Here is a 23,845-nt window from a genome sequence, read left to right as displayed (position 1 = left end):
GAGCGACTCGCAAAATGTCACAGAATGGCAAAAAAAGCGGCACAGCGCAAACATGCACGGAGATCATACGGAGATTCATTTTTCTGTGCGCCCAGTACGGATCAGCAGGCTCCTTGGCGTCCTCGCGCATGCGATCAGTCGCATTCGAGCTTGCGCGCAAGTGTTGTTTGAGCGTTGCCACATCTTGCTCAAATAGTCTCAGTACATATGAGTCACACGTACGCTAAACCGAAAACACGTCGGTTACCTACCCACAGGAGATAAACTACGCAATGCTGTTGATGCTGTCGACGCCGCCTACACAAAATCCGCCTGGCCAGCGGTCCGCCATGTTACAATTAATCCCGGCATGCTTTGCTAGCCGGACGCGGAAATGCCACAGTAGCACGTTGCCAGATTACAACCCATCGCTTTCGCCGTTTTTAGTAAGCAAAAACTCAGCTGGAAACCTTCAAATTGTTGTATCATGTCTGCCACCGTGTGTCGTACGGTTCCAATGCATTGGCTCAGCGGCGCGCTTTCCCTCTAGAGTATATTATCTCTATGGCTTTAGGTTACCTAGAAACGAAACCAAAACTATGTGCAAGAATTTAGTTTGAATTCTTAGAAATATGATAAAAACAGGCTCTAAAATAATTTTGTGGAATAAATACGGGTTTTTATGGTTAAGTGGCTCCAGTGAGTTAGCAAAATAAAACGATGCCGTGCCCTCCACAGCACGGCGCCACCACCGCCACACGGCATCATTTGATTGGTCTAGTGAGAAGCGCCGGCGGCGCCGGCTTGAAACCGATGAGGTGCTCGTGTTGCTCGTGTTCTGTGGTGCTCGAGCCCTCGAGCTTCGATTTTCTCGCGCACTTCTCGCTCTACGGCTTCGCGTGCTGTCGCATTCGGTGCTGCGGGTCGCCTAAGTGTTCCATAGTGTTCCGAATTTCTTACCTTAACGCAGTTGTCTTAGCGTTACGTGTGGAACCTGCTTCGTCCGCGTTTCTACGGGGCCCCTCCACAAACGTACCAGTCAGTTACCTCCCCGTCACGTATTTTTGTGCATTTCTTGCGGGATGTTGTTCATCGGGAGGCAGAGAGTTGCCTTTTCAGCTTTCGAACTCTGTTGCCTTGCTTGCGCCTCTCATCTCACTGTTTGAGCCCTGCGGCAGTGGAACGGGGAAGCCTTTGACGCATAGCTCTGAGTTCCTTGTTCTTGCTCTTTGTTGAGCGTGCGTGTTTGCCTTTTACTCGCAGTCGTCGCTCCCGCCGATGCAGGCCGAGATGTCAGCGATGCTCCAACAGCGTGAGGGGAGAGAGATGCTCAAGCCCAAACTGCCTAAGCCCTCATTCGGCGCGTCCAAAGGTGGCTGTGTCAACTCGCCATCGTAAGTGCGCAACGCCCTTTGCAGTCCAGTTCCAATCGCTTTCGTCACGCCTTCTCGGTGAAATGTCGCTATGACCTACTCTAAAGCTGCATGTACAGCGCCCCTCAAGCAACGGAAACGGCACGGAAAATAACGCTGTGCATGTTGTAGCTGGAGGCACTTGTGGTCCATTAATAGGGGCCTGAATGGAATAACATAAAGTCGACGCCTGCAATGACAATTGCCTCAAACCGCCGTGTTTCCTGGGTGATATGCGTCTCACCCACCCGTATCATTCTACACTGCTTCGTAGCGTTTGAACCCCGTTTGCGTGACGGCAGACTGCATATCACCACAATTGCGTCCTTCAACTGCTTCCCCTCCACTTTGCAGCCGTGAGAACATGCTCACAGTGGGAGAACACTCGGATGCTGATGAAAATGGGACTAAAGGGTCTGCTCACTGGCACCACCTGTAAGTGTGCTTCTGCTTTGTTTAGCACGAGTTAGCGCTATAGAAGGTGCTAGCTTTGTCCTATGCACTGTTTTCCCTTTGAGTTTTGTTCTTTTGTTCCTTTTACTGCTTTGTAAGTGGGATGTCATTGCAGTGTTACTGGTTTGCCTTGTTAAATTCTGCCACTTACCGTGAATGGAGACGCAGGCTTTGAATTCTTCAGCTTGTGCCCAGCAACTCTTCCATCATGACTTAAAATAATTTTTTGTAGAGTCCTTTCGCAAATGCCCAGGCCTCTTCTTGCTGACAATGCCCGGCAGGGATGAAATTGCAGTGCATGGTCAGTGCAGACTTAGTGTTGACCCGGTACTGGGCACCGTGGTTCTTGAGTCCCCCTTCCTCATCTGAATTCGTGTTTTCATGTCACTGAACAGAACCTTGGCACTAGCTGCCTGTTGACCGCCGTTGCAATGTCCACAGTCCTGCTGCTGCTGTCGCTACTACAGACAGCATCACATCTGTAGCTTTGCACTTTGAATGCCATCCTGCCCTGGTGCAGCATTATTGTTCTTTCTCCCTTAAGGAGGCATTAATGAATGACTAGTGACTCTTGTAAACAGGGTACTGCTCTTATTCTTGCAGTGTGGAGGTTCCCTCCTTGGCTAAGGGTGCCTAGACCTTGCGTGAGGCAGGCATTGGTGACATTGTGGGGTCAGACTTTCTTTCCGTTCACTACCCTTCGTTTATTACTCAGACAGTGCGTATGCACGTGCTTCAAATTATGGCTCACATTTTATCGTTTTGTCAATAATCATGCTTTTTGCTGCGCATATATGAAACTGTCTGCTTAAAGTCCACATACGGGCTGCATGCCCTTCTGGCAACGTGAGTGTCCTGAAAAGATTTCGGTGGCTTTAAGCATTGTGTTCCTGAGCACCCTAGTGTTTCCTGGCGTGACTGCATTTTTTTCCCCCGATGGAAGCAGAGAACAAACAGCCTTGTGTACTGTGTTACAGAGGATGTCAGAAGAATCCACAGGTGCTCTCTACATTAGCTTTTACATTTCTGCTATATACTGCGCCTTTTAGCAGAGTTGTAGCTTTGTTGTCTAAAAGCACCCTGATAATTTTCACCTCCCTTCCAGTTTTTGGGTGATCCTGTCTGCCTGGTCTTCTTGAAGTACGTTGGCTGCAGCCAAAACTGTCGGTTACGTTCTTTGTCTGCTGCCACCTTTCTGGTTCAGGCATTGCATCGTCATGTCAACTGCAAACTTGCGGCAGCTGTGGGTCCAGCTATGTAGGGAGGAGAGAGAAGTATGGCTTAAAACAGGGGAAGTGAACCAGATTGGTCGAAATAAAGAATGCAGTTAATGCCTTTGTAGCATTAGTAGGGGCGCAGAAAATGGTTTTCTGACACATCACTCTCCCTTTGAGGAGAACAACTATCTGTTGCTTTTGAGGGACAATGGCATATCGCTGTACTGTCATCTGCGACTGGCTCATTTTTGTAAATACATAGAGATTTCGTTGAAAACGCAAAACAGGAGGATGAGCAAATGTGTACTTGGAACAAGAACTGTCCAAATGGGATTCCATGAAAAGTTAAGACAGTTCCATAGAGGGAACTGAAAATGCTAGCACAAAAAGATGCTGGGATGCACTTTCCACTGAAAAGGTGAATAAGTAAGGAGGTCTTGGAAGGAGATTCATCTGCTTTGCATACTTTACTGGCTGGTAGTTAACACAAATGCTAACTACTGAAATTCTGTTGCATGAGTGAAAACTGGTCATATCATGATTTATTTGTAACTAGTCGTGATAAGGCGGGAAATCGTGTCCTTGGGACAAAAGGAAATGTTTCACAACAATGAAGGGAAGTTAAACCAAGTAAAGGACTTCACAGTGCAAGTTCATATTAGGTCTTCGGGGTAGAAATGCAAATAAACCTGGTGGCATTGTTCTGCAGCGACGTGGGCAGATTCGGCAAATTGGCTGAATGTGGATTCCAGGCGACTGACGTGTGCTCTAGCAGATATCTTATCAAGGCAGTTACTATCATAAAGTCTAGTGTGAGAATTGGCTAAAATTACTTGCTGTGGTGGCTCAGTGGCTGCTTAGGTGTTGTGCTGCTGAGCATAAGGACATGGGTTGAATCCTGGCCGCAGTGGCCGCTTTTTCAGATAGAGATGGAAAGTGAAAACGCTTGTGTTGTGACATTTTAGCGCACCCTAAAGATCCCCAGATAATCAAAACTGATCCTGAGCCCCTTATCCGCTTTGGCTAGCCTCAAGGCCCAGACGTAGCTTCGGCATGTTACACCCCACAATCAACTGTCTAACCAATACAGTGTGTTTTAAGCCCAGATTGTTGCTCTGCTCTTTCTCATTGTTCCTGTCTGATAACATGAGGAGCGCATTAAAAGCCCCTCATCGGAAACATTCGTGATGACATGTCATGTTCCAGTGTAACGAAATCTGTGGGTGTTCTGGTGTGTGCAGGCACGATCAGAGCTGCCTGGTGGGGGCCTCCCTTGTTGGCAGCCTGGCAGCCTCCTGCTTCACGGAGCCGGGACTCCAGCGTGTGTGGTGGGAGGAGGGGCAGTACTACTCCTTCCCCTACTACCACTGCCGCTGCTGCCACCTGGGCCCCGAGTTCGACTGTTCCCCCTCCCTTGGCAGCACCATCCTTGCACCCTGTTCCTTTCGCATCCTGGCCCCCACCAGTGACCTTCCGACCCCGTCCGAGGTGAGCCCAGAGCTACCATGACCTCCATAGCTGCAAAGGCTGGAGGCCGAGTCCAAACACGGGGCCTCCCTAGCTTGGAGCACGTGCAATCCTTACTGCCTGTGCAGTAAAAGCTTGCAAGAGTGAAGAAGCTTAACACAGAAATAGCTGAAACGATAGCATATTTCTGCTTTAAAACACATTCTCAGATTTCTGTTGTACGGTGTTCACCGCCTAATAGTGCCACACCTGCAGCTAGTGTGGTTATTGTCTGAAGCATCCAAGAGAGGGAAATAAGGATTCCTCAGGTACAGTAGAACCCCACTGATGCGTCTCTTGGTATTATGATGACCTGCTTCTTGCAATGGATCACCGCGGTCCTGGCAAACTCCCCATAGAAACAATGCATGTACTATGCTCGGGTTCATGTGGTCCGCTTCATACGATGGACCCTGGCAGGGATAAACCAGTGGTTTTCCCATCTTTTACACTGCTCCACTGCTTTGTACCGACCTGTTTCTATTCTTGACCTGCGTTTGACGCTGCTTGATGTGCGAAGGTCCACAGACGGGCCAGACCACTTGCTGAACAGGTGGCTACTGATGGGTGGGAGTTAACCTTCGACGTCCCCGCGGGGCATCAGAACACCAATGCGGCCACCATGAGAAGTCAAAGTCCAGACTAGTGGTCAGCGGGACCCCAAATTCGAAGCTACAAATGACCCAATTAACGGAAAAACACATGCAACGCAACCCAACACCCGCTTTCCTCGCCCACTCGATTCAAGTTTCTTCCTTTCATGATGCGCTCTCTCCCCCTCTCTGTTTATCAGTACTTTCAAAGCTGCGTTGTTGCTCCGGTCCTTTCTTTGCTGCTTTTAAAGTGCAGAGCACTTTAGGGGCTCACCTTGTCGATGTAGCGCGCTCGCTGGACCCAAGCAGAGCCCCACAGAGTTCCGTCTTAGCGGCTGTCATCGGTCCCACACAGGCTTCAAAAGCCAAGCGGTTTATATAGTCATAAGCGTTCGAAACTCGCGAACCGCTGGTGCTTGTCATACACCTCCCCGTTGCTTAGCGCGAAGAAAACTGCAGGTACATTTGAGGCAGAATATATGTAATTAACCGACAGCGCCCGCGTTCATTTAGTTGGGGACGCTCGTTTCGCTTGGCCTTGGCACTGTCACCCTCATGCCTTTTCCTCTCTCAACTTTCTGGGCCATGTCGGCCTTATCTCGCACGCACGAGGCGCAGAGCTGGCTGGGCATAAATAGCGCCAGACAGCATGGAGGTAGCATAGCACGCAATGCGTGGCTGGCGGGCTAGCGCAAACGGCGTAGAGGGGGCCCAAATAGGAGTTTTATTTTTAGAAACTTTAGATTTCAGTTAGAAGTTTTGCAAATTAGGTGAGAACGTACTAAATATCGTAGCTTACAGTTCTTAGCACACCTGTTGCGTGAGATCGTCTACTGCGTCAGCATTTACCTGTACTCCAGTCATACGACACCGCGGTCACACGATGCTTTCGCGCGGTCCCTTGAAAGTCGGACTATTGGGGTTCCACTGCATCAAACTGAATGCTTTCCTCTGTTGTAGTCATATCTTGCACAGTAGTGTTTGGTGATAAAAGATTGTTTTTATACAAGATAATGGACGTAGTTTGTCATTTCGTAGTATTAAATTTCAGCAACACTGCATTCATTGACACAGCATAGCAGTATTATTCGAGTTAGTGGAGAACCTGGAACGAGATCAGAATTAACCTCCAGCGCTCCTCTGGCACGCATCATGGCTCAGTTGTAGCTTCGGTGCTTTAGACACCATAATCAACCAATCATAACCTGAAATGTTTTAGGTTTTGGGTAAAAATTATAGCAGGAAAACTAAACCCTGCTGAAAGGTTTTCCCTAGTAAAAGAAAAATAAAGTGAAAATGAATGGGGGAGTAGAAAGTAAATTTGTAACCTGTGTACATGGTTTGTGTTAACTCAGGAGGCTCTGGCTCACAGCTTCCGTGAACTTGTTCCTCACACGTGTATGGGGGACCAAAAGTTGGAAGACATTGGGTGCGTAGTGTTTTTGTGCCTCAAAGTATAGTGCAGACCACTTCTAACTTGTGCCGTGGGAGCCGCAAAAATCCGCGCCACAAGTGGTATCGCACTGTGAACAAAACGTGCGCAAATACAACTGCATCGCAATCTACATTGCAATCATTTCTTTGTTATCACCACGCAAATGAATTAAAAACAGAGGCGCAGTTTTCTTTTAGTCTTTTTTTTTTTTCCGTATCAGCCGCTGCAGTAGTCTTACAAGCTGCTGTACAATCTGACACACTGCGAGCGCATTTTTCACTTCCTGTGTGGTTGTGTTTTGAGGGATCATGGCTGCGTGGATGCCGCAGGACAATGTGATAAGAGCACAAAGGGAATTTATTTTCACCTGTTTGTGGTGCTGGAGGTGGTTGCCAGAACAATATACATGTGGAGGAAACACCCTGCATTGCGGCTCTCTATCTTCAGATGCTCGTTAAGGGAAAGGGGGTGTGCAAAGTTTTAAATAGAAACAACTTACCGTGCCTGGAGAGTGGGGAGGGGGCTTGCTATCTTTCGAGGTGCATCAAGCAAGGTCAGTTGTAGTTGTCGCGTGAGTACAAACGAACACATGAACACGCCCGTTTTTGCTTTTCGAAGTTAGAGGAGAGCAGGGAGCACGTGCTTTTATTATTTTTCTCAACTGCACTGCGAACGGTATTGCTCTTCAGGGAACCACATTTTAAGCGGTAAGCCTATGCACCGAGTTCTACAAGAGGCAAACTGGTGGTCTCATGAACCCGCATTATAACCACTCCCTCACTACAAGTGGTTACGTTATAAATGGTCTACACTGTAATTGCAATGATTGTGTGTCTGCAAAGGTTGTGCATTGCCAGTGAGATGTAATATAGCCGCCACACATGATCTGCTCCCCTTCCCCTACCTTTCAGATCTTTGGCAGCATGCTAAAGCTGCTGAGAAGCCGTTCCAGCGAGCCGATCAACCGCGACGAGTGCTGCACTGTATGCAAGGAGATGGGTAAGGGAGAGGGCGCCTAGCTTATTCCATTAGCTAACCTTGGTGACCATGGTCAAAATCTTGCCTAGCCAGTGCTGCTTGCATTGTTTTTTTTATCATTCACGTTGCTGATGTGATTAATTCGTTGGTGCCCTACTCGTGCCTTTATTCTGACCGTAATGAATGAAACGCCCGAGGAAGCTCTCTTCAAATGCCCTTGCATTCAGAAAACATGGTTTCTGGGCAGTAATAGGTCATCAAAACAGAAGCAGCGATGACATAGCGAGCAGTTTTCCTTAGCCTTAAAGGGGCACTGACACAAAAATTTTGCATCTTGTTTTTTTTGTTGCGATAAGTAGCTAGTGACCTACTTATAACCTGTAGAAACCTCATTTGCTTCAGCGTGCGACGGTTGTTTAATTAGAGGCATTTTCAATGCGGCCAGTCGCAGTTTCGGTTTCAGCGAGTGCCGCGAAACGATGGATTTTGTGGATTTTGCGTGAACAAAGCTGACCACGTGACCGTCGGAGGGATATCACAGAGCAGAGCCGCCGTAGCACTGTCGAATCTGCATCGACGGCAGTTTCTGCGCATGCCCCCACGTACTGATCTCGTGAGGCGCTTAATTAAAAAGCGACCGTGGATGTGACCCAGGCGCTGCGAGTGCAAATGCTACCGCGGCTAAAGAACGACGCGCGACGCTCGAGATGGTGGGTGGCAAGACGCGCGCTGGGAGCAGCCGGCCGGTCTGCCTACAGGCCCGCCTACAGATGTGTTCGGCTTAGCACTGCGGCGGATATTCGCGTGCCGCTCTCGTAAGCGGTGCAGATGACAATTTTTAACGCAACCCGCCATCGCATCATTAACTCCTTTCTCATGTAAGCCACCATGGTCGGGACTTGGGGACAATTTCGTGCAGCGGTAACAAGCTATCACTCGAGCTACCTGCACCGGCCGCGGCCGTGGCCGCCGCCTGCACAGCGACCGTGCGGCTAGCTCAGTGGGCTTTTCGTGCCTCCGCCGCGTTTTCGCATCCAATGGTAATAAGCAGTAATAGAAACAGAGTGCCTGGAATCGCTGTAGAACTTCGGTCGTGGCCAACTGCCCGATGAGCTGACGAAATCACGGCGCCTCCGCCGCCAACGATCGGGTCGTTCGTTCTCGAGAGCAGAAGCTCCGCCCTCCGGCCCTCCGATTGGAGCGGCGAGCCGGGCGAGCCGGCAAAAAGCGCCGGCAGTGTGGAAGCGGCAAACACAAACTCGTGACGTGCGTGGATGTTGTTTATTTACAATTGCGCGTGGTCCTCTGCTGGCTGCTCGGTTGCGTTTCGCTCACTTTAAAATTGATTTTAAATATGTTCTAGGCTGTATTCGTCGCTGATATTTTGCAGATGATGTATATGTGTTCCCACCAATCTATCTCCGAAGTTATCTCGCCTTCAAAATTTTGTGTCAGTGCCCCTTTAAATTTGGTGTCGAAATCCACGCTTTTGCATGTCACATACAGAGCTGCCAATTGAAAGCCGGCTGTCAGCACCGGATTTGGTGGCCCCCGTGCCCAAAATCGTTGACACCACGGTGGACCTGCCGGGACGCAGAAACCACTGGCCGGGTGTCTTCCCTCAGCTGGACGCCGGAGGGCTCAACGGGGAACCCCTGCAGTCCAAGTGAGTTTGGCATGGCAATCAGCCAGTTGGTCTATCAATCAGTCAGTCAATTGATCAACCAATCGATCAATCTCTCTGACGCTCTGTGCCTCTTCTACATACCAGCACTACCTGTTCTGTGGGTAGTTACGCTGGTGCCATGGCAATGTGTGGGGAAAAGGAATGCCTAAATGAATCAATAAACAGTGCCCCACCAATCAATGCTTCACCACACAGTGCGTTGCGCCGTGATGCATGCGTTGTCACCAGCAGTCTTTGCAACCTCCCCCCTTATTGTCAAAAGCAAAAAGTAAAATAGCTTCACTACTCGGTTGACCCTCGACATTTCTTATTGTGAGTCCTTGCAATTCGACAAGCTAGATGCCACTGTGCCATGGCAAACAGGATGAGAGAGGGGAGATTCAGTTAGGAAGGGGGCAGATGGGTCTTCGGGGCCGAAAAACGGTCAAAAAAACGGTTTCTGAAATGTGGAATTTTCAGAATCCACGGCCATGTTTCTGTCAGTCTGCAAATTTCCTCATCATAAGGCACCATATTTTATTGTAAATAGCATTTTAAAGTGCACTCAACAGCTCAGTTCGCGTAGAATTCTATGGGGAGACAGCACTGTTCTTGCAACACTGATCTAGCATTTCGCCCTTGGATTTCTCGGCACCCAGAGCAGGTACAACTAATTTTTTTTGCTTTTGATACCTAAATGTGTAGAGAATAAATGTTGGCAACAAATTTTTCAAATGGAGGCTTTGGAAAATTATTATTGCGTTCAGTTGACAACACCTTTGAGCCATTTATGGCGGAGCGTGGGAGGAGTGAAGTCCAGTGTGTTGTAAAATGACCAGAAATGGTTAAATAAAAAAAATTATTCCAATGTTGTATTCGTTAGTCATTGGTCTGTCTAGCCACGGGGTAATCACCATTCTGTATGGAGTGCCTAATTTGTAATTGTGACCCAAAATAATGGCCAATCTAATTGCAGATTTGAAATCAGCATAAAAAACTCCATAATGCTGTCCAGTTTTGTTAAAACTGGTTCCCTTCAGCTAGCAGCTATCTGCAAGTAATCGGCTCGGTAGGTGTGTCTAGCCCTACAGTCCAGCAGTAGTAGCAGCAACTTTTATTGTGCCAATGATGGGATTGAAAAGGAAAGGGACGAAGAATGCGGTGCATTCTACTGGTCTTCCTCAGTTGTTGGCCAGAAGTTCTTGGATTGTGGCCACGGCTTCGGCCATTAATAACATGACCAGAAATTGCACTTTCAGGTCAGCGCTAAGCAGAGCGGTCTGCCATTGTTCCTTGTGCGTTGCATTAAATGGGTTTCTCTTAGCATTTCATGTGCCGTTTCGATTGTCTTGCGAGGCGCACAAACTGGGGTGATTTATGTGCGGGTTGGGCAGTGTGATGAAATGACCCTGCTAGCACCTTGCTCTAGACCTTCATATGGAGCGAGAACATTGGGTGCGGAGTGTCACACAGATATCTTTCAGCCAAGCAATAATGCTGCGAGAATAGGAACAAGATAAACTGCGAGGGAGAAGGTGCACGGAAGACAACAAAAAAAATCTACAGACATATGCGCGAGACTCAAACAGTGTTTGCGGACGAGTCCCACTCTACAGGAAAGTCACAGCACTGGTCTTGCCACGTCTGTTGCTCATCAGCCACACCACCCACTCACGTCGGTGAGAAATCTTCAGCACATGTTGTGACGACATGGGCCTACGCCGCGAGGGGTGACCGTTGACCCGTTGAAGTTGCACTGTGGTCACGTGAGGAAGTGCTGCCCTGGTGCGCTGGTCACGTTGAACATGCCTCACGTCAGGCCTTGGGAGCTCGGTGAGGTTCCATGCCTCAGCTCAGGCCTTCACCACGACCAACCTTGAAGTCACAAACGGAATTGCTGGGGCTTCCCTGAATACCCCGGCAGGAGCCACCAGAACCCGACACACCATGCACCAAGCCTGCCTTTACACGCACCAAAAATCCAAGCTCGAGTGCTCGCCATTTTGCTTTTCCTCTTCTTCAGTTGAGGCACATATCTTGTTTGTCTGCACGTGGTCAACCCCCACATTGCCACACAGTCGCTGCACACCACCACATGCACAGACGAATACCACATGTAGCTGTTCAGCAATGCTTTATATTGGGAATGCTTTATCTCTGGAGCAGCTCCAAAGCTGCTGCAAAACGCCTCATTTACTGCTCCAAAGTTGCTCCAGAACAGCATTATTCCTGCTCCCTAAGCTGCTCCAAAAGGCTCAAGCCCACTTCCATGCCTGTATTATGCGTAATGGTCCCAGTACTTTTTTTTTTGTGTGCAGCCCATTTTTTAGGCTTGTTCCCAAGATCTGTCTAAGCAGTGAGGAGGCCTTAGTGCTTGGTTAGCTGTCAAGCTCTTAGAAAAAAGCAGTGGCTGGCAGTGGTCCACACTTGTGGATGTGTGGGCACACGGGACGAGAAAAATACTTGGACAGAGATTTGATTTTGGAGACTATGAAAGAGCAACTTTCATGTCTTTTTTTTGTTCTGAAATTGTGGCGCTCTATTGGTACATGTGTGTATGTGGTGGCCTCTTGATAGTTGTAGGATGTTCAATACATTAGCCTAGGGGTTCTCAAGCATGTTGGTCCCAGGGAACCCTGCTGAGTTCCGTTAAGTGCCAAGGAACCCCCCCCCCCCTTCCGCCATTTTTCATTCCGTTCATGCTACATTAACATGCAATAAATTCAAAAGCAAGCAAGGGTATCGTTTTATTTTTTTTTTTTTGCCGTCAGCTTTACGCGAAAGCGTACGCTAGCGGCACCTATATCCAAACAGGAGAAATGCGCATGGGGGTAATATAAGGTCGAGATTCAAGTGCAATAGTTTAACCACATGGCCCGTTTTCTGAGTTTGGCTGGCTAAAAGCTGCTGGCGAGATTTATTGCGCAGCTCGCGCGTTTCTGTTATGTGCCGAGATCTGCTTACTGACACTCGGGCGTGCGTAATGGAGGTTCCTTAGATCGATCGCGCTTCAAGTTCACCATATAATACTTTGCGACTGCGGAACCAGGGAAAATTTATCAGTGGCTCGCGGAACCCTGAGGAGGGGCCTGCGGAACCCCTAGGTTCCGCGGAACCCACTTTGAGAAACCATGCATTAGCCCAATCTTGTTGCAGTGGTCAGCGCAACTCATGAGAGCTGAGGGTGCGGCCTGTTCTGGTTGTTCTCCCTTATTTTTTGCATTTTTGCATTTAATACGCACGCTCTTCTTCTTGCGACCTTGTCAAGTTGGTGAGTCTGGATCAAATGAAGCACTTGTGCACGCAGTGGAAGGTTGAACGGGGCCGGAGTCCGTGGAGCTCTGCTGGTGCACGGAGGACACTGGAGCCACGTCCAATTCCACGGCGACCTGGGCACCCAGCCAGGGCACGTCCCCGCCTAGAAGAAGCAGGGTATGGTGGCACCTTGGAGAAGGGCTGCTCTGTCGCAGTGTTACTGCCGCTGTGATGTGCAAAGCGGGGTGCACTACAATAGGGCGGCATTTTTTTAGGCTAGCAAACGGGTCATTTTCGATCAAGGCCTCCTGTTGAAAAGAGTCTGCATATTGTAGCCTGAAACTTCAGCCGTACAATCGTGATCCCAAGCAGTTTATTGCTGCATGTGTTCTTTCCCATGTCATTACTGAGCGCCGAATTTCGGGCAGAGGTTTGCCACCTGTGGCGTACCTTTTCTCGGCAACAAATGACAGGGTGCCATTTAGCGCACAGAAATGAACCTGAGAAAAATGGCTTTGTGCGAGAGGGTAAAAACCAAATAATGCCCTGAATTGTTAATTGGGGTCTATAAGAGAATGTTAGATCTAAATTGTTCTAAGCAACACAATGTGGGTCGTTCTGACACTGCTTTGGGTTCTTACTCGTAACAGTACTTTCGGCTGCCAGCTGTTATGATTTGAGTGCAATCATACGAGTAGGGTTTTATTAATGGTATATCAAAGCTAATGAAATTGCAGAAACAGTGTGAAAAAACACTGCTGCTCTTGTGTTTCCAGGTTTAACCTAAGCTGTCAAAAACCTTGATATGAATCCACATGCCCTTTATTGGCAGCTGGCACGGTCTTTGAGTTAGCTTGTTACTCGTATGCCTCAGGTTTCTTGGTTACTTTTAAAATTTTGTAAACTTCGTAGATGATTGTGGTACGTAGACATGTTGACATAACAAAGCGGCTTTGAAAAACAACCGTATATATGCTGGCAGTATATATATGCGGGACAGCACAGCAGTTTGAGATAGGTGGCGAGGCAGTGGAAGTGGTAAGCGAATATATCTACTTAGGCCAAGTTGTGACCCCAGATCCCAACCATGAGGCAGAGATAATTAGAAGGATCAGAATGGGGTGGGGTGCATATGGCAGACATTCTCAGATAATGAATAGCAGCCTACCATTGTCGCTGAAGTAGAAAGTGTTTGACAGCTGCATCTTACCGGTACTCACCTACGGGGCAGAAACTTGGAGGCTTACTAAGAGGGTTCAACTTAAATTGAGAACGACTCAGCGGGCAATGGAGCGGAAAATGATAGGTGTAACATTAAGGGACAAGAAGAGAGCGGAGTGGGTCAGAGAGCAAACTGGTGTTAAAGACATATTAGTAGAAATTAAGAAGAAGAAATGGACGTGGGCAGGGCATGTAATGCGAAGGCAAGATAACCGCTGGTCATTAAGGGTAACAGAGTGGATCCCTAGAGAAGGCAAGCGTTGCAGGGGGCAGCAGAAAGTTAGATGGGCAGATGAGATCAAGAAGTTTGCGGGGATAAATTGGTCACAGTTGGCACAGGACCGAGGTAATTGGAGAATAATGGGAGAGGCCTTTGCCCTGCAGTGGGCGTAGACAGGCTGGTGGTGATGATGATGATGATGATGATATGCTGGCAGGGCCTTACGAGCTCTGACCAATATTGTCTCCCATCATTAAGTATTTGTCAGATGTTAAGTTTTCAAACCTCATTTCCTACCACGCATAATGAACACTGGCCCTATACACCAGCCACTACCATTGTCTTCAACTTATCTTTCGTTCTTATTGAGCGATTTTAGTGTTACATACTTCACTCCTCATACCTAACCACTGATTTGGCGCTCTTGGCCCCAGTTGGCCTTGCGCCATAAAAATCCAGCCATCATCATGTCTCCCATCATGAATTACCATCAACAGGCTGTTCGTGATGTAACTTTGTTCTCATTGCTGTTACCTCATTTCGCATCGTGCCAACTGAGCCTGTGCTTGATCTGCTTTGCAGCAAGTCCTTCAGATGGCCCCAGCCTCCCAGGATTGCGCCACAGCATCCCAGGGGTGGGGCTTCCTGGAAATCGCTGCACCCTGCCCAGCCTCCCTGCTGTTAATGTTTTATTTTGAGCCGTAATTTTGTCTTGTACTTGCGCGAAATTTTGCGTATTTTCTTGAAATACAAATCTTATTCGATGGTGAAACAAGTAGTCATGCTTGCTGCGGGTGCGTTTCGCTGTCAGGGCCTTTTATTTTTCATTTGGCTTCACCGCATGCCAGAATTGGTTGCACACGCACGGTGCATTAAAGGGGCCGTGAAGAGAAAAATACAAGGTTGGTTCTTAATTTTTCTCTGTTGCAATAACACCAATTTTATCGCGAATTTCAACAAATCATGGAGGTATTAGGGGAAACAGATGCAGCAGATGGCAACTCCTCTGCCATTTCCCGGCAATTTCCCTATCGTGTCGCAGAATCTTGTTTATCCGATTGGCGGCCCCCGACCTACGCCCGTTGCTAAAAAGCATGACTTCGGCTGTCGTAGTAGGGCCTCTGGTTCCCTTTAACCCTTTGATGCCCAGTGTTGCTCAGGAGCAGCAACTCAAACAATATTTTTTTCTCTCGCACTTTGTGGTTTTTTTCGACATTTAACACCATATATCGACCGACAAAGGATCCCGGACCTTCAAAAATTAAAGAGAGGGCTGCACGTACTTCCGTGGGCTAAAAAAACGTTTACGCAGGTCTACTCGCATTGAGCCCGGCTGGCTCAATGGGCTAGTGACAGGTAACCGAATTTGTGCAATTTCATTGTTATATTACAAATGGTAGCAATACAAACTTCACATTGTTGTCTTCACTTGAACCATAAATCATGGTGATCAAGGTAGCTCTCTTGTTCAACTAATGTGTGGGCAGCCAATGCCATAATCAACCCAAATTTTTTTCTGACTTCATATTTTTGATGTCGAATGTCCGTTTAAATCACAAGTTTTAACTTCTCGCATTAAGCAAGAAAAGTTTGGGGCATCAAAGGGTTAATTGTATCACTTGAATGCTAATGTGCAGTCTAAACACTCATAGCGCCATTCTTAGTGCTGGCCTGAACTCCTGCCCATGTTGTCACTTGAAATGTGAAAGTTCTTGGATATATATTTTTTTTGTTGAAGCTTTTTTTCGTTAAAGTTGTGCTTTGTCTTTGTCTTCGTGGCCTCTTTATTGGGGCAGGCCCTTCTGACCAGTGAGAGTATATGAAACCAGTTATGGCTGTAATTGGTGCAGGCGTTCCAATTTGGTTGGTTCACACTTCAAGCAGTGTTGTCAAAGCTCGGTCAGTGAGGTCCGTGGTGAGGAACGACAACGCTCCTTCGAATATTCTCTTCTGCACATTGGTCGTTGTACCTCTTAACAGCTTTTGTACCTGACAGGTATTCTTGAATGTGGAAAGGATTTGAAAAAAAAAAGGGGGGGGGGGGTGTTGCGATCTCCGTGGTAGCGGCTCCTCGGCTAGGACGGGTGGCCGGGCATTCCAAGCGCCGGGGCCTCCACAAGAAGCGGAAGACTCCGAAGAACGGGAGACACAGCCGTGTATTTTCAGTGCAGAGGTAGAATGCGCTCCTATGTACAAAATGGGGTTCGGTTATATAGACATGAGAGAGGAGAAAACGCGGGGAAACACACACTCGGGCCACACAAACACATGGCTGCAGGCTCGAAGCCGAACGAGTCGGTCGCGGAGGTCCTCCTCCCCAAAGTGGCTTAGAGAGACGCACGGCCGGCAGCGCCGCATTGCCACTAATAGTTGCCGGGGCCACCCCGGTGTCGTCGCGCGGGAAGAGACGACGCCGACTCAATAGAAGGGTCCGTCGCAGAACACAGATGCGGCCGCAGCCCTCTCTGGATGCTTCGGCACCTTTGAAGATGAAGTCGAAGTGCACTCTCCATTCCCCCCTCTCAAAGTGGGGTCGCCGTACGCGCACGTGTTCCGCTGTCGGCAAAGTCACAACAACTCCTCCACCACCCGAAGCTCGTGCTCCGAGAGAAGGGGTCTGCAACCGCTTCACGAAGAGCCGACTGCTGGGTCCGCAACGATGGTCCATGTCCCCCTGGCTCGCTGTGGCTTTCATGGTGGCAAGCTTTGTCTGAGCAGCACACTGTCTTCAAAATTCACAAACGCACCAAGCAAGCATCTCGCCCGACTCCCAGAAACCCACCAGACACTTTTTCATACCTCAGGGCTGCTAAAATGTTTAACAGCGTCTGGAAATACACAGGCTCAAGTGCCCTCAAGACCGATCAACCCTCTTCTCCTCTTTACTTCCACAATAAACACTTGAAGGTAGCTCATCTCCCTGTTAGCCTGTCGTTTCTTAAAAACAGCGGCTTAAGCCATCGGCGTTAGAATTCATTTTGCCCCTTTTATAGCGTACTTCGAAGGAGTATTGTTGCAAGGCGAGGCTCCAGCGAAGAAGACGCCCGTTTTTTCCCGACATGTTTTTCAACCATGTAAGAGGACAGTGGTCGGTCTCAAGAATAAATTTCGAACCGGACACGTAGCAAGAGAGCTTCTGAACCGCCCAGACCAGACAAGCACATTCTTTCTCAGAAGCGCTGTACGCTTCTTGCCTGGCCGTCAGTTTTCTGCTTGCATAGAGAATCGGGTGTTCATTCCCTTGATCGTCCCTTTGGCAAAGCACAGCGCCCATTCCCCGGTTGCTCACGTCACATTGTATTGGGAATTGCCTAGAATAATCGGGAGATCTTAGCACCGGCTCGCTCATCAGCGCCTTTCTCAGCGACTCGAACGAATTTTTCATAGCGCTGTCCCACCTAGTACGTTCGGGTTCCGTTTTATGGAGAGCGTCGGTGAGAGGGCTGGCAAGCTCCGAATACTGCGGTATATACTGACGGTAGTAGCCTACCAAACCCAAGAACGCTCGAATCTCCGTCTTCGTTGCCGGCATGCGGTAGCAAGAGATAGCGAGCAGCTTGATTTCCGAGGGCTGGCGCAACCCATTTCCCACTACATGGCCCAAATAGCTCACCTCTCGGCGGCCAAGCTGGCATTTTTCGGCTTTGACCGTTAACCCTGCTTCTCGCAGTCTGGACAGCACACTTCTCAAATGAACCAAATGCTCCTCCCACGTGTTAGAAAACACCGCCACGTCATCCAGGTAGGGAACAGCAAAGTCTTCCATCCCGCGCAGAACTTTGCTCATTAAACTCGAAAAGCAAAAGGGTGCATTTTTGAGGCCGAAGCTCAACATTGTTGGAGCAAACATTCCAAATGGAGTTACGAATGCTGCGTACTACTGGGCTCTCTCAGTCAGAGGCACCTGCCAATAGCCTCGAACGAGGTCTAGCGTGGAGATGTACCTGGCGGCGCTCACTTGTTCCACTCTAATCTCTATGTTGGGAATCGGAAACATTTGATCTTTCGTCACTGCATTGAGTTTCCTGTAGTCGATGCACGGTCGTGGTTCCTTCCCGGGTACCTCAACAATTATCATGGGTGAACTGTAATTGCTCTCAATCTCCCGGATCACGCCAAATTCTAGCATTTTGTCCACCTCGTCTCTTAGAATGGCGTGTTTCCTTGGCGACATTCTGCACGGCTTCGAGTTAACCGGCTTCGTGTCTGTCAGCTCGATGTCATGAGTTATGAGCAGAGGTCGGCAAACTCACTCATGAGTCCACTCACTCAGACTCATTTGGACTCAAACTCACGCGTGAGTTTGAGTTTGAGTGAGCGCGAGGCTAGTGTGGCATGGTGAGTTTGAGCTTGAGTGAGTTTGAGCCGAGTGATCACGACTGAGTTTGAGTCCGATTGAGTTTGAGTCCATTTTGAGTTCTGAGTACATTTTGAGTTTGAGCCCATTTTGAGTTCTGAGTACATTTTGAGTTTGAGTCCATTTTGAGTTCTGAGTACATTTTGAGTTTGAGTCCATTTTGAGTTCTGAGTACATTTTGAGTTTGAGTCCATTTTGAGTTCTGAGTACATTTTGAGTTTGAGTCCATTTTGAGTTCTGAGTACAATTTGAGTTTGAGTTCATTTTGAGTTCTGAGTCCATTTTGAGTTCTGAGTACATTTTGAGTTTGAGTCCATTTTGAGTTTGAGTTCATTTTGAGTTCTGAGTACAATTTGAGTTTGAGCTCATTTTGAGCTCTGAGTACATTTTGAGTTTGAGTCCATTTTGAGTTTGAGTCCATTTTGAGTTCTGAGTACATTTTGAGTTTGAGTACATTTTGAGTTCTGAGTACATTTTGAGTTTAAGCACATTTTGAGTTTGATTACATATTGAGTTTTGAGTACATTTTGAGTTCTGAGTAAATAGGAGTTTTAAGTCCATTTGGAGTTTGAGTACATATGAGTAGCCTAGCAGGCAGCTATGGTTGGCTGTTAAGTTTCATGCGTCACTGTGGGCTCGGAATTCAAGTTACCTGCGGGTATGGCACCAATCGCGATCTGCATGATCGGTTGGGAGGGAGGTGGTGTTTGATTTTTTTTAGTTTCTTGTTGAATTTTTATGGCCACAAGCACTTGCTGTATACCTAATTTTCGCGGCTGGGCGCGTGAGTGATAATTGACTGGTGAGGTCATAAAAAAGGGTTGTCTTAACTTTTCCTCCTGACGGATCCACTGAGAGCGTGGGAAAGGGTGGTGGGAAAGCACACGGCGGCGCTGGCGTGCTGGTTGTTCGCCTGCTACTGTTAACGGCTTGATATACTAGGGGTCACAAAGGAAGAGGTGAGAGCCGGGGGGAAATGGGGGCGGGGGCTGTCCTTTCTGCTGTTTCAAATGAATTAGCTGAATTGACTGGGCAGCGCCCCTTAAGACAGAATAATGACCACATTAGATTGGGTGAAAAGTGAAACTGATGAGGCTAAGGCGTGTAAGGTATCCAATGAAAGGTCCGGATTAACGGAATCACGCGGGGTAAATAAAAAAAAATGCTTCCTGATTGTAGTCATCAGGCAGTCATAATGAGTCATAGATTGGGTTAAAATTCAAAATGACGCTGCGAGGGCATGTGGGGAATCAAATTCAAGGTCTCGATGTGGGGAATCATTCGGGACGAACATGAGATATGGATATATCATGACGTAGTCATGGTAAATCAAAGATTCGGTTAAAATTCAGGTTCATGACGCTAGGGCGTTTCAAATTAAAGGTCTCGATGAGGGTAATCACGTGCTTCCTGATTATTATCATGACATAGTCAAAATGGGTCATAAATTAGGTTAAAATTCACAATGATGCCACTGGGTGTCCGGGGTATCAAATTGAAGGTTCCGATAAGGAAAATCACGTGGGACAAAAATGTGGTAGGGCTATATCATGAGATAGTCATGGTTAGTCATTGATTGGTTTAACGTTCAAATTGATTCCGCTAGGATGTGATGGGTATCAAATCAATGGTCTTGATGAGCCGAATCACGTGGGAGAAATACAAAAATGCTTCCTGGTTATAACCATTAGATTGTCATGGCGAGTCTTATATTGGGGTAAAATTCGAAGTGACCCCACCAGGGAGTGTAGGGTATCAAATTTACGGTCTTGAAGAGGGGAATCACGTGGTACAAATAAAACAAAGGCTTCGTAGTTCGAATCATGAGATGGTCATTATGATTCATAGATGGGGTTAAATTCAAGGTGAGGCCGCTGAAGCATGTGGGGCGTCAAATTGAAGGTTCCAGTTAGGGGAATCATGTCGGACACCTAAATAATGCGTCCTGGTTACAGTCATGAGTCATGGTTAGTTTGACTGGTATGAATTCCATATGACCCTGCTAGGGTGTGTGGGGTATCAAATTAAAGGTCTCGTCGAGGGGGTCACGTGGGACAAATATGAAAATGCTTTCTGGTTATAATTATGAGGATATCGCAAAAGGTACACACTCTCACTCTCACTCACACTCTCACTCACACTCTCACTCACACTCACTCACTCTCACACTCTCACTCCCACTCCCACTCACACTCACTCTCACTCTCACTCACTCGCACTCTCACACTCACACTCTCACTCTCACTCACACTCTCACTCACACTCTCACTCTCACTCTCACTCACACTCCCACTCTCACTCTCACTCACTCTCTCACTCCCATTCTCACTCTCAATCCCACTCACTCACACTCTCACTCTCACACTCTCAATCTCACACTCTCAAACTCTCACTCTCTGTGAGGCCATGTGAGTTCTGAATTCATTTTGAGTTCTCAGCCCATTTTGAGTTCTGAGTTCATTTTGAGTTTTGAGTACATTTTGAGTTTTGAGTACATTTTGAGGTTTGAGTACATTTTGAGTATTGAGTTCACTTTGAGTTTGAGTACATTTTGAGTTTTGAGTCCATTTTGAGTTTTGAGTTCATTTGGAGTTTGAGTACATTTTGAGTTTTGAGCCCATTTTGAGTTTGAGTTCACTTTGAGTTTGAGTACGTTTTGAGTTTTGAGTCCATTTTGAGTTTTGAGTTCATTTTGAGTTTGAGTACATTTTGAATTTTGAGTCCATTTTGAGTTTGAGTACATTTTGAGTTTTGAGTCCAAATTGAGTTTGAGTACATTTTGAGTTTGAGTACATTTTGAGTTTTGATTATATTTTGAGTTAGAGTACATTTTGAGTTCTGAGTACATTTTGAGTTTTGAGTCCGAGTGAGTTCTGAGTTTTGAGCTCAATGTGAGTTTGAGTTTGAGTGAGCGCAGATGTGCTGCTCAGCATTGAGTCTGAGTTTGAGTGAGTGGTGATTCGAAAAAAAAATTGTGAGTGAGTTTGAGTGAGCCACGCCAACTTTGCCGAGGTATGGTTATGAGGTTAGTCCGGCCCGGTCGTCTAGAGAACAGATCTCTAAACTCAGCAATCACTTCACGAAGGTCGGAAGCCTGGTCCAAGTTGAGTGACTGTGCGCAGCATGACATTCTCTCAATCTCGTCCACTGAAAAATCCGGTAGATCCTTCTCTAGCTCGGGAATTTCAGCCGAGACTTCCTCTGGCGCGTTCACTGTCAGGTTAACAATTGTCTCCCTTTGCCTGTACGGCTTTAGAAGGTTAGCGTGATATATCTTGCACAACTTCCGTTTGCCTGGCAATTGCACCACGTAATTGGTGGCAGAGAGCTTTTCCAAAATGACAGCTGGGCCACCCCACTGAATTTCCAGTTTATTCGCCCTAGACGGCCGCAGGATCATCACCTTGTCATTGGGCATGAACGAACGCTCTTTTGCATTGCGATCGTAGTACACCTTCGAACGGTCTCTGCACGCGTTCATCTTTTCCTCGGCTAGCCTTTCGGCTTTGCTCATCCTCTCTAGCAGGTTCAGAACATATTCCACAACTGTGGAATCCTCCTGCTGTCCTTCCCATACTTCTCTCAACATCAGCATCGGTGACCGCAAGTTTCTGCCGTAAACCAGCTCCGCTGGAGTGAACCCTGTTGCCTCATGGGGCACGGTTCGGAGTGCGAATAGCGTGGCGGGGAGGCAATCATCCCATTCCTGCTTTCTCTCGTAGCAAAGAGCACGCAGTACTCGCTTCAGGGTGGAATGACACCTCTCAACGCTATTTGACTGCGGATGACACACCGAACTGTGTATCAACTTGACTCCACAGCGCTCTAGAAAAGTGGTTGTGAGGGCGCTGGTAAATACGCTGCCTTGGTCGCTTTAGATCTCTGAAGGGAATCCAACCCGCGCGAACACCGAGAGCAGGGCGTCCACATCAGCAGAAGAAAGCTCTTTAAGAGGCACAGCCTCTGGGAATTTTGTAGCTGGACATAGTATCGTAAGCAGATACTTGTTCCCTCGCTCGGTGACAGGAAGAGGTCCCACAATGTCGATCACCAGGCGCTTAAACGGTTCAGTAATGATCGGCACGAGCTGCATTGGCACCTTGCACCTGTCGTGCGGTTTTCCGACCCGTTGGCAGCTGTCACAGGACCGAACGAATTGCTCAACGTCCCTAAAGCAATTAGGCCAGTAAAACTCTTGCAAGAGGCGGGCTTTGCTTTTTCTCATCCCCAGGTGGCCAGACCACCCGTCCCCGCGAGACAGCCGCAGCAAGTCCTGTCGGTATTTCGCCGGCACTAGCAACTGATCGTATATCACGCCTCGTTTGTCCCGATATCTACGAAACCACTGGCCACCCCTCTTCAGAATGGAGACGTTTTTCTTCGCGACCCCTTCTTTGCAAAGGTCCTGCAACTTGAGGACACTCTCATCGTTCTCCTGCTCCCTACCAAACTGCGCTCTGTCAACGGACAACAATCGCTCAAAACTGCCGTCCGAGGGCGGCAACAAAGAGGCGAGGTCTCCCCGTTCTGGTTCGTTATCGGCCGGTTCCCCCTCCAACTCCTCGCCCTGCCCGGTTTGCGCGACTTCTTTCGGAACAGTCTCCCCTGAGCTTTCTTTGGACGCGGCTACCGAGGCATCGTCAGGTGTTATTTGGCGGGCCAATTGTCTTGCCTTAGAACGGGTGAGCGCGCAAACATCACCTGTCTCGAAGCTAGTTCCCCTTTGCCTCAAAAGCAACTCAGACTTATTGGAGAACAGATAAGGGTAATCCATCGGAAGGCTGGCTGAAACGGCTGCCTCTGTGCTTAACTCTTTCGGGACCGCCGGAAAAAGTGATGAAAAAGGGAGGTCTCGGTACAAATTTTTTGTTACAGAAAGCGAAAGCACCATCCTGTCTTAGCATATACCAAAATGCAGCTAGTTAGATGTTCTTTGACATGCAATACCAAGTTTTACTTCAACACTGACGATAGAACCATGAAAAAATCTTAAAGTAAGAACTTCGTAAAAAAACTACAGGAAAAGATAGAAAAAAGCGTAAATGTAAAAATATTAAAAAAGAGAAAAATTATTTCAGGATATACAAAATCTAACACAATGCTTTGTTTCTTCATCGCGAAAGTTTGATGCGGCTAGGTGTAACTGGTTTTTTGTTTTGTGTGTGATCTCTTTGGCACTAGGGCCATGGCTACGGCGTCGCCCAGGTACACGCCGGGCTCTCGTCTCGGCGAAAACTTGATCCGTTTCTGCGCTGGTGGCAGGAGATCACCACCATAGGTAGTCAACACCCTAGCGAACAAATATAAACCAGCCAGAACATATTTCGAGCGCACATACCTACTCCAGAGCCAATTGAAACCGAAACCAACACCCACCTTTGAGCGCGATTCGATGTTCCAGGCTGATCGACACCTGAATCCTCACTCGAGCTGAAATCCAATCTCTAAAGCCGCATTCAGACTCTTCACTGCCACTCTCATCGTTAAAATCCACAGTAGAAGGCGAAGATATGCGAGACGAGACGAGACGAGGTGGATTTCTTATAGCGCTCG

General features: G+C 47.9%; 1 protein-coding gene across 2 annotated transcripts; it reads left to right on the top strand.

The window, feature by feature from the left end:
• The first annotated feature begins 879 nt into the window (after positions 1 to 879).
• On the top strand, positions 880 to 16,504 carry LOC144169171 (uncharacterized). 2 transcript variants are annotated; one of them, XM_077698200.1, is made up of 8 exons: positions 880 to 1,017; positions 1,243 to 1,373; positions 1,746 to 1,826; positions 4,303 to 4,549; positions 7,507 to 7,594; positions 9,080 to 9,239; positions 12,547 to 12,671; positions 14,518 to 16,503. In XM_077698200.1, exons 2-7 carry the CDS (start codon positions 1,258 to 1,260, stop codon positions 12,659 to 12,661), a joined length of 807 nt encoding a protein of 268 aa, XP_077554326.1. In that variant the 5' UTR covers positions 880 to 1,017; positions 1,243 to 1,257; the 3' UTR covers positions 12,662 to 12,671; positions 14,518 to 16,503. The 2 variants fall into 2 exon arrangements, with proteins under 2 accessions (XP_077554326.1, XP_077554327.1); XM_077698201.1 differs by lacking the exon at positions 1,746 to 1,826 and having other exon boundaries at positions 14,518 to 16,504.
• The last annotated feature ends 7,341 nt before the right edge of the window (positions 16,505 to 23,845 follow it).

This window comes from Haemaphysalis longicornis, unplaced genomic scaffold (genome assembly GCF_048455015.1).
Source record: "Haemaphysalis longicornis isolate Haplotype H1 unplaced genomic scaffold, Haemaphysalis longicornis Haplotype H1 scaffold_2, whole genome shotgun sequence".
NCBI classification, from domain to species: Eukaryota; Metazoa; Arthropoda; class Arachnida; order Ixodida; family Ixodidae; genus Haemaphysalis; species Haemaphysalis longicornis.
This window is presented reverse-complemented; position numbering and strand designations above follow the sequence as displayed.

Excerpts from the sequence above, each read along its gene's own strand:
- LOC144169171 (XM_077698200.1), top strand. The coding sequence starts at position 1,258 with ATGCAGGCCGAGATGTCAGCGATGCTCCAACAGCGTGAGGGGAGAGAG. Across the intron at positions 1,827-4,302 it reads TCTGCTCACTGGCACCACCT|GCACGATCAGAGCTGCCTGG; the intron begins GTAAGTGTGCTT and ends TGGTGTGTGCAG. Across the intron at positions 4,550-7,506 it reads ACCTTCCGACCCCGTCCGAG|ATCTTTGGCAGCATGCTAAA; the intron begins GTGAGCCCAGAG and ends CCTACCTTTCAG.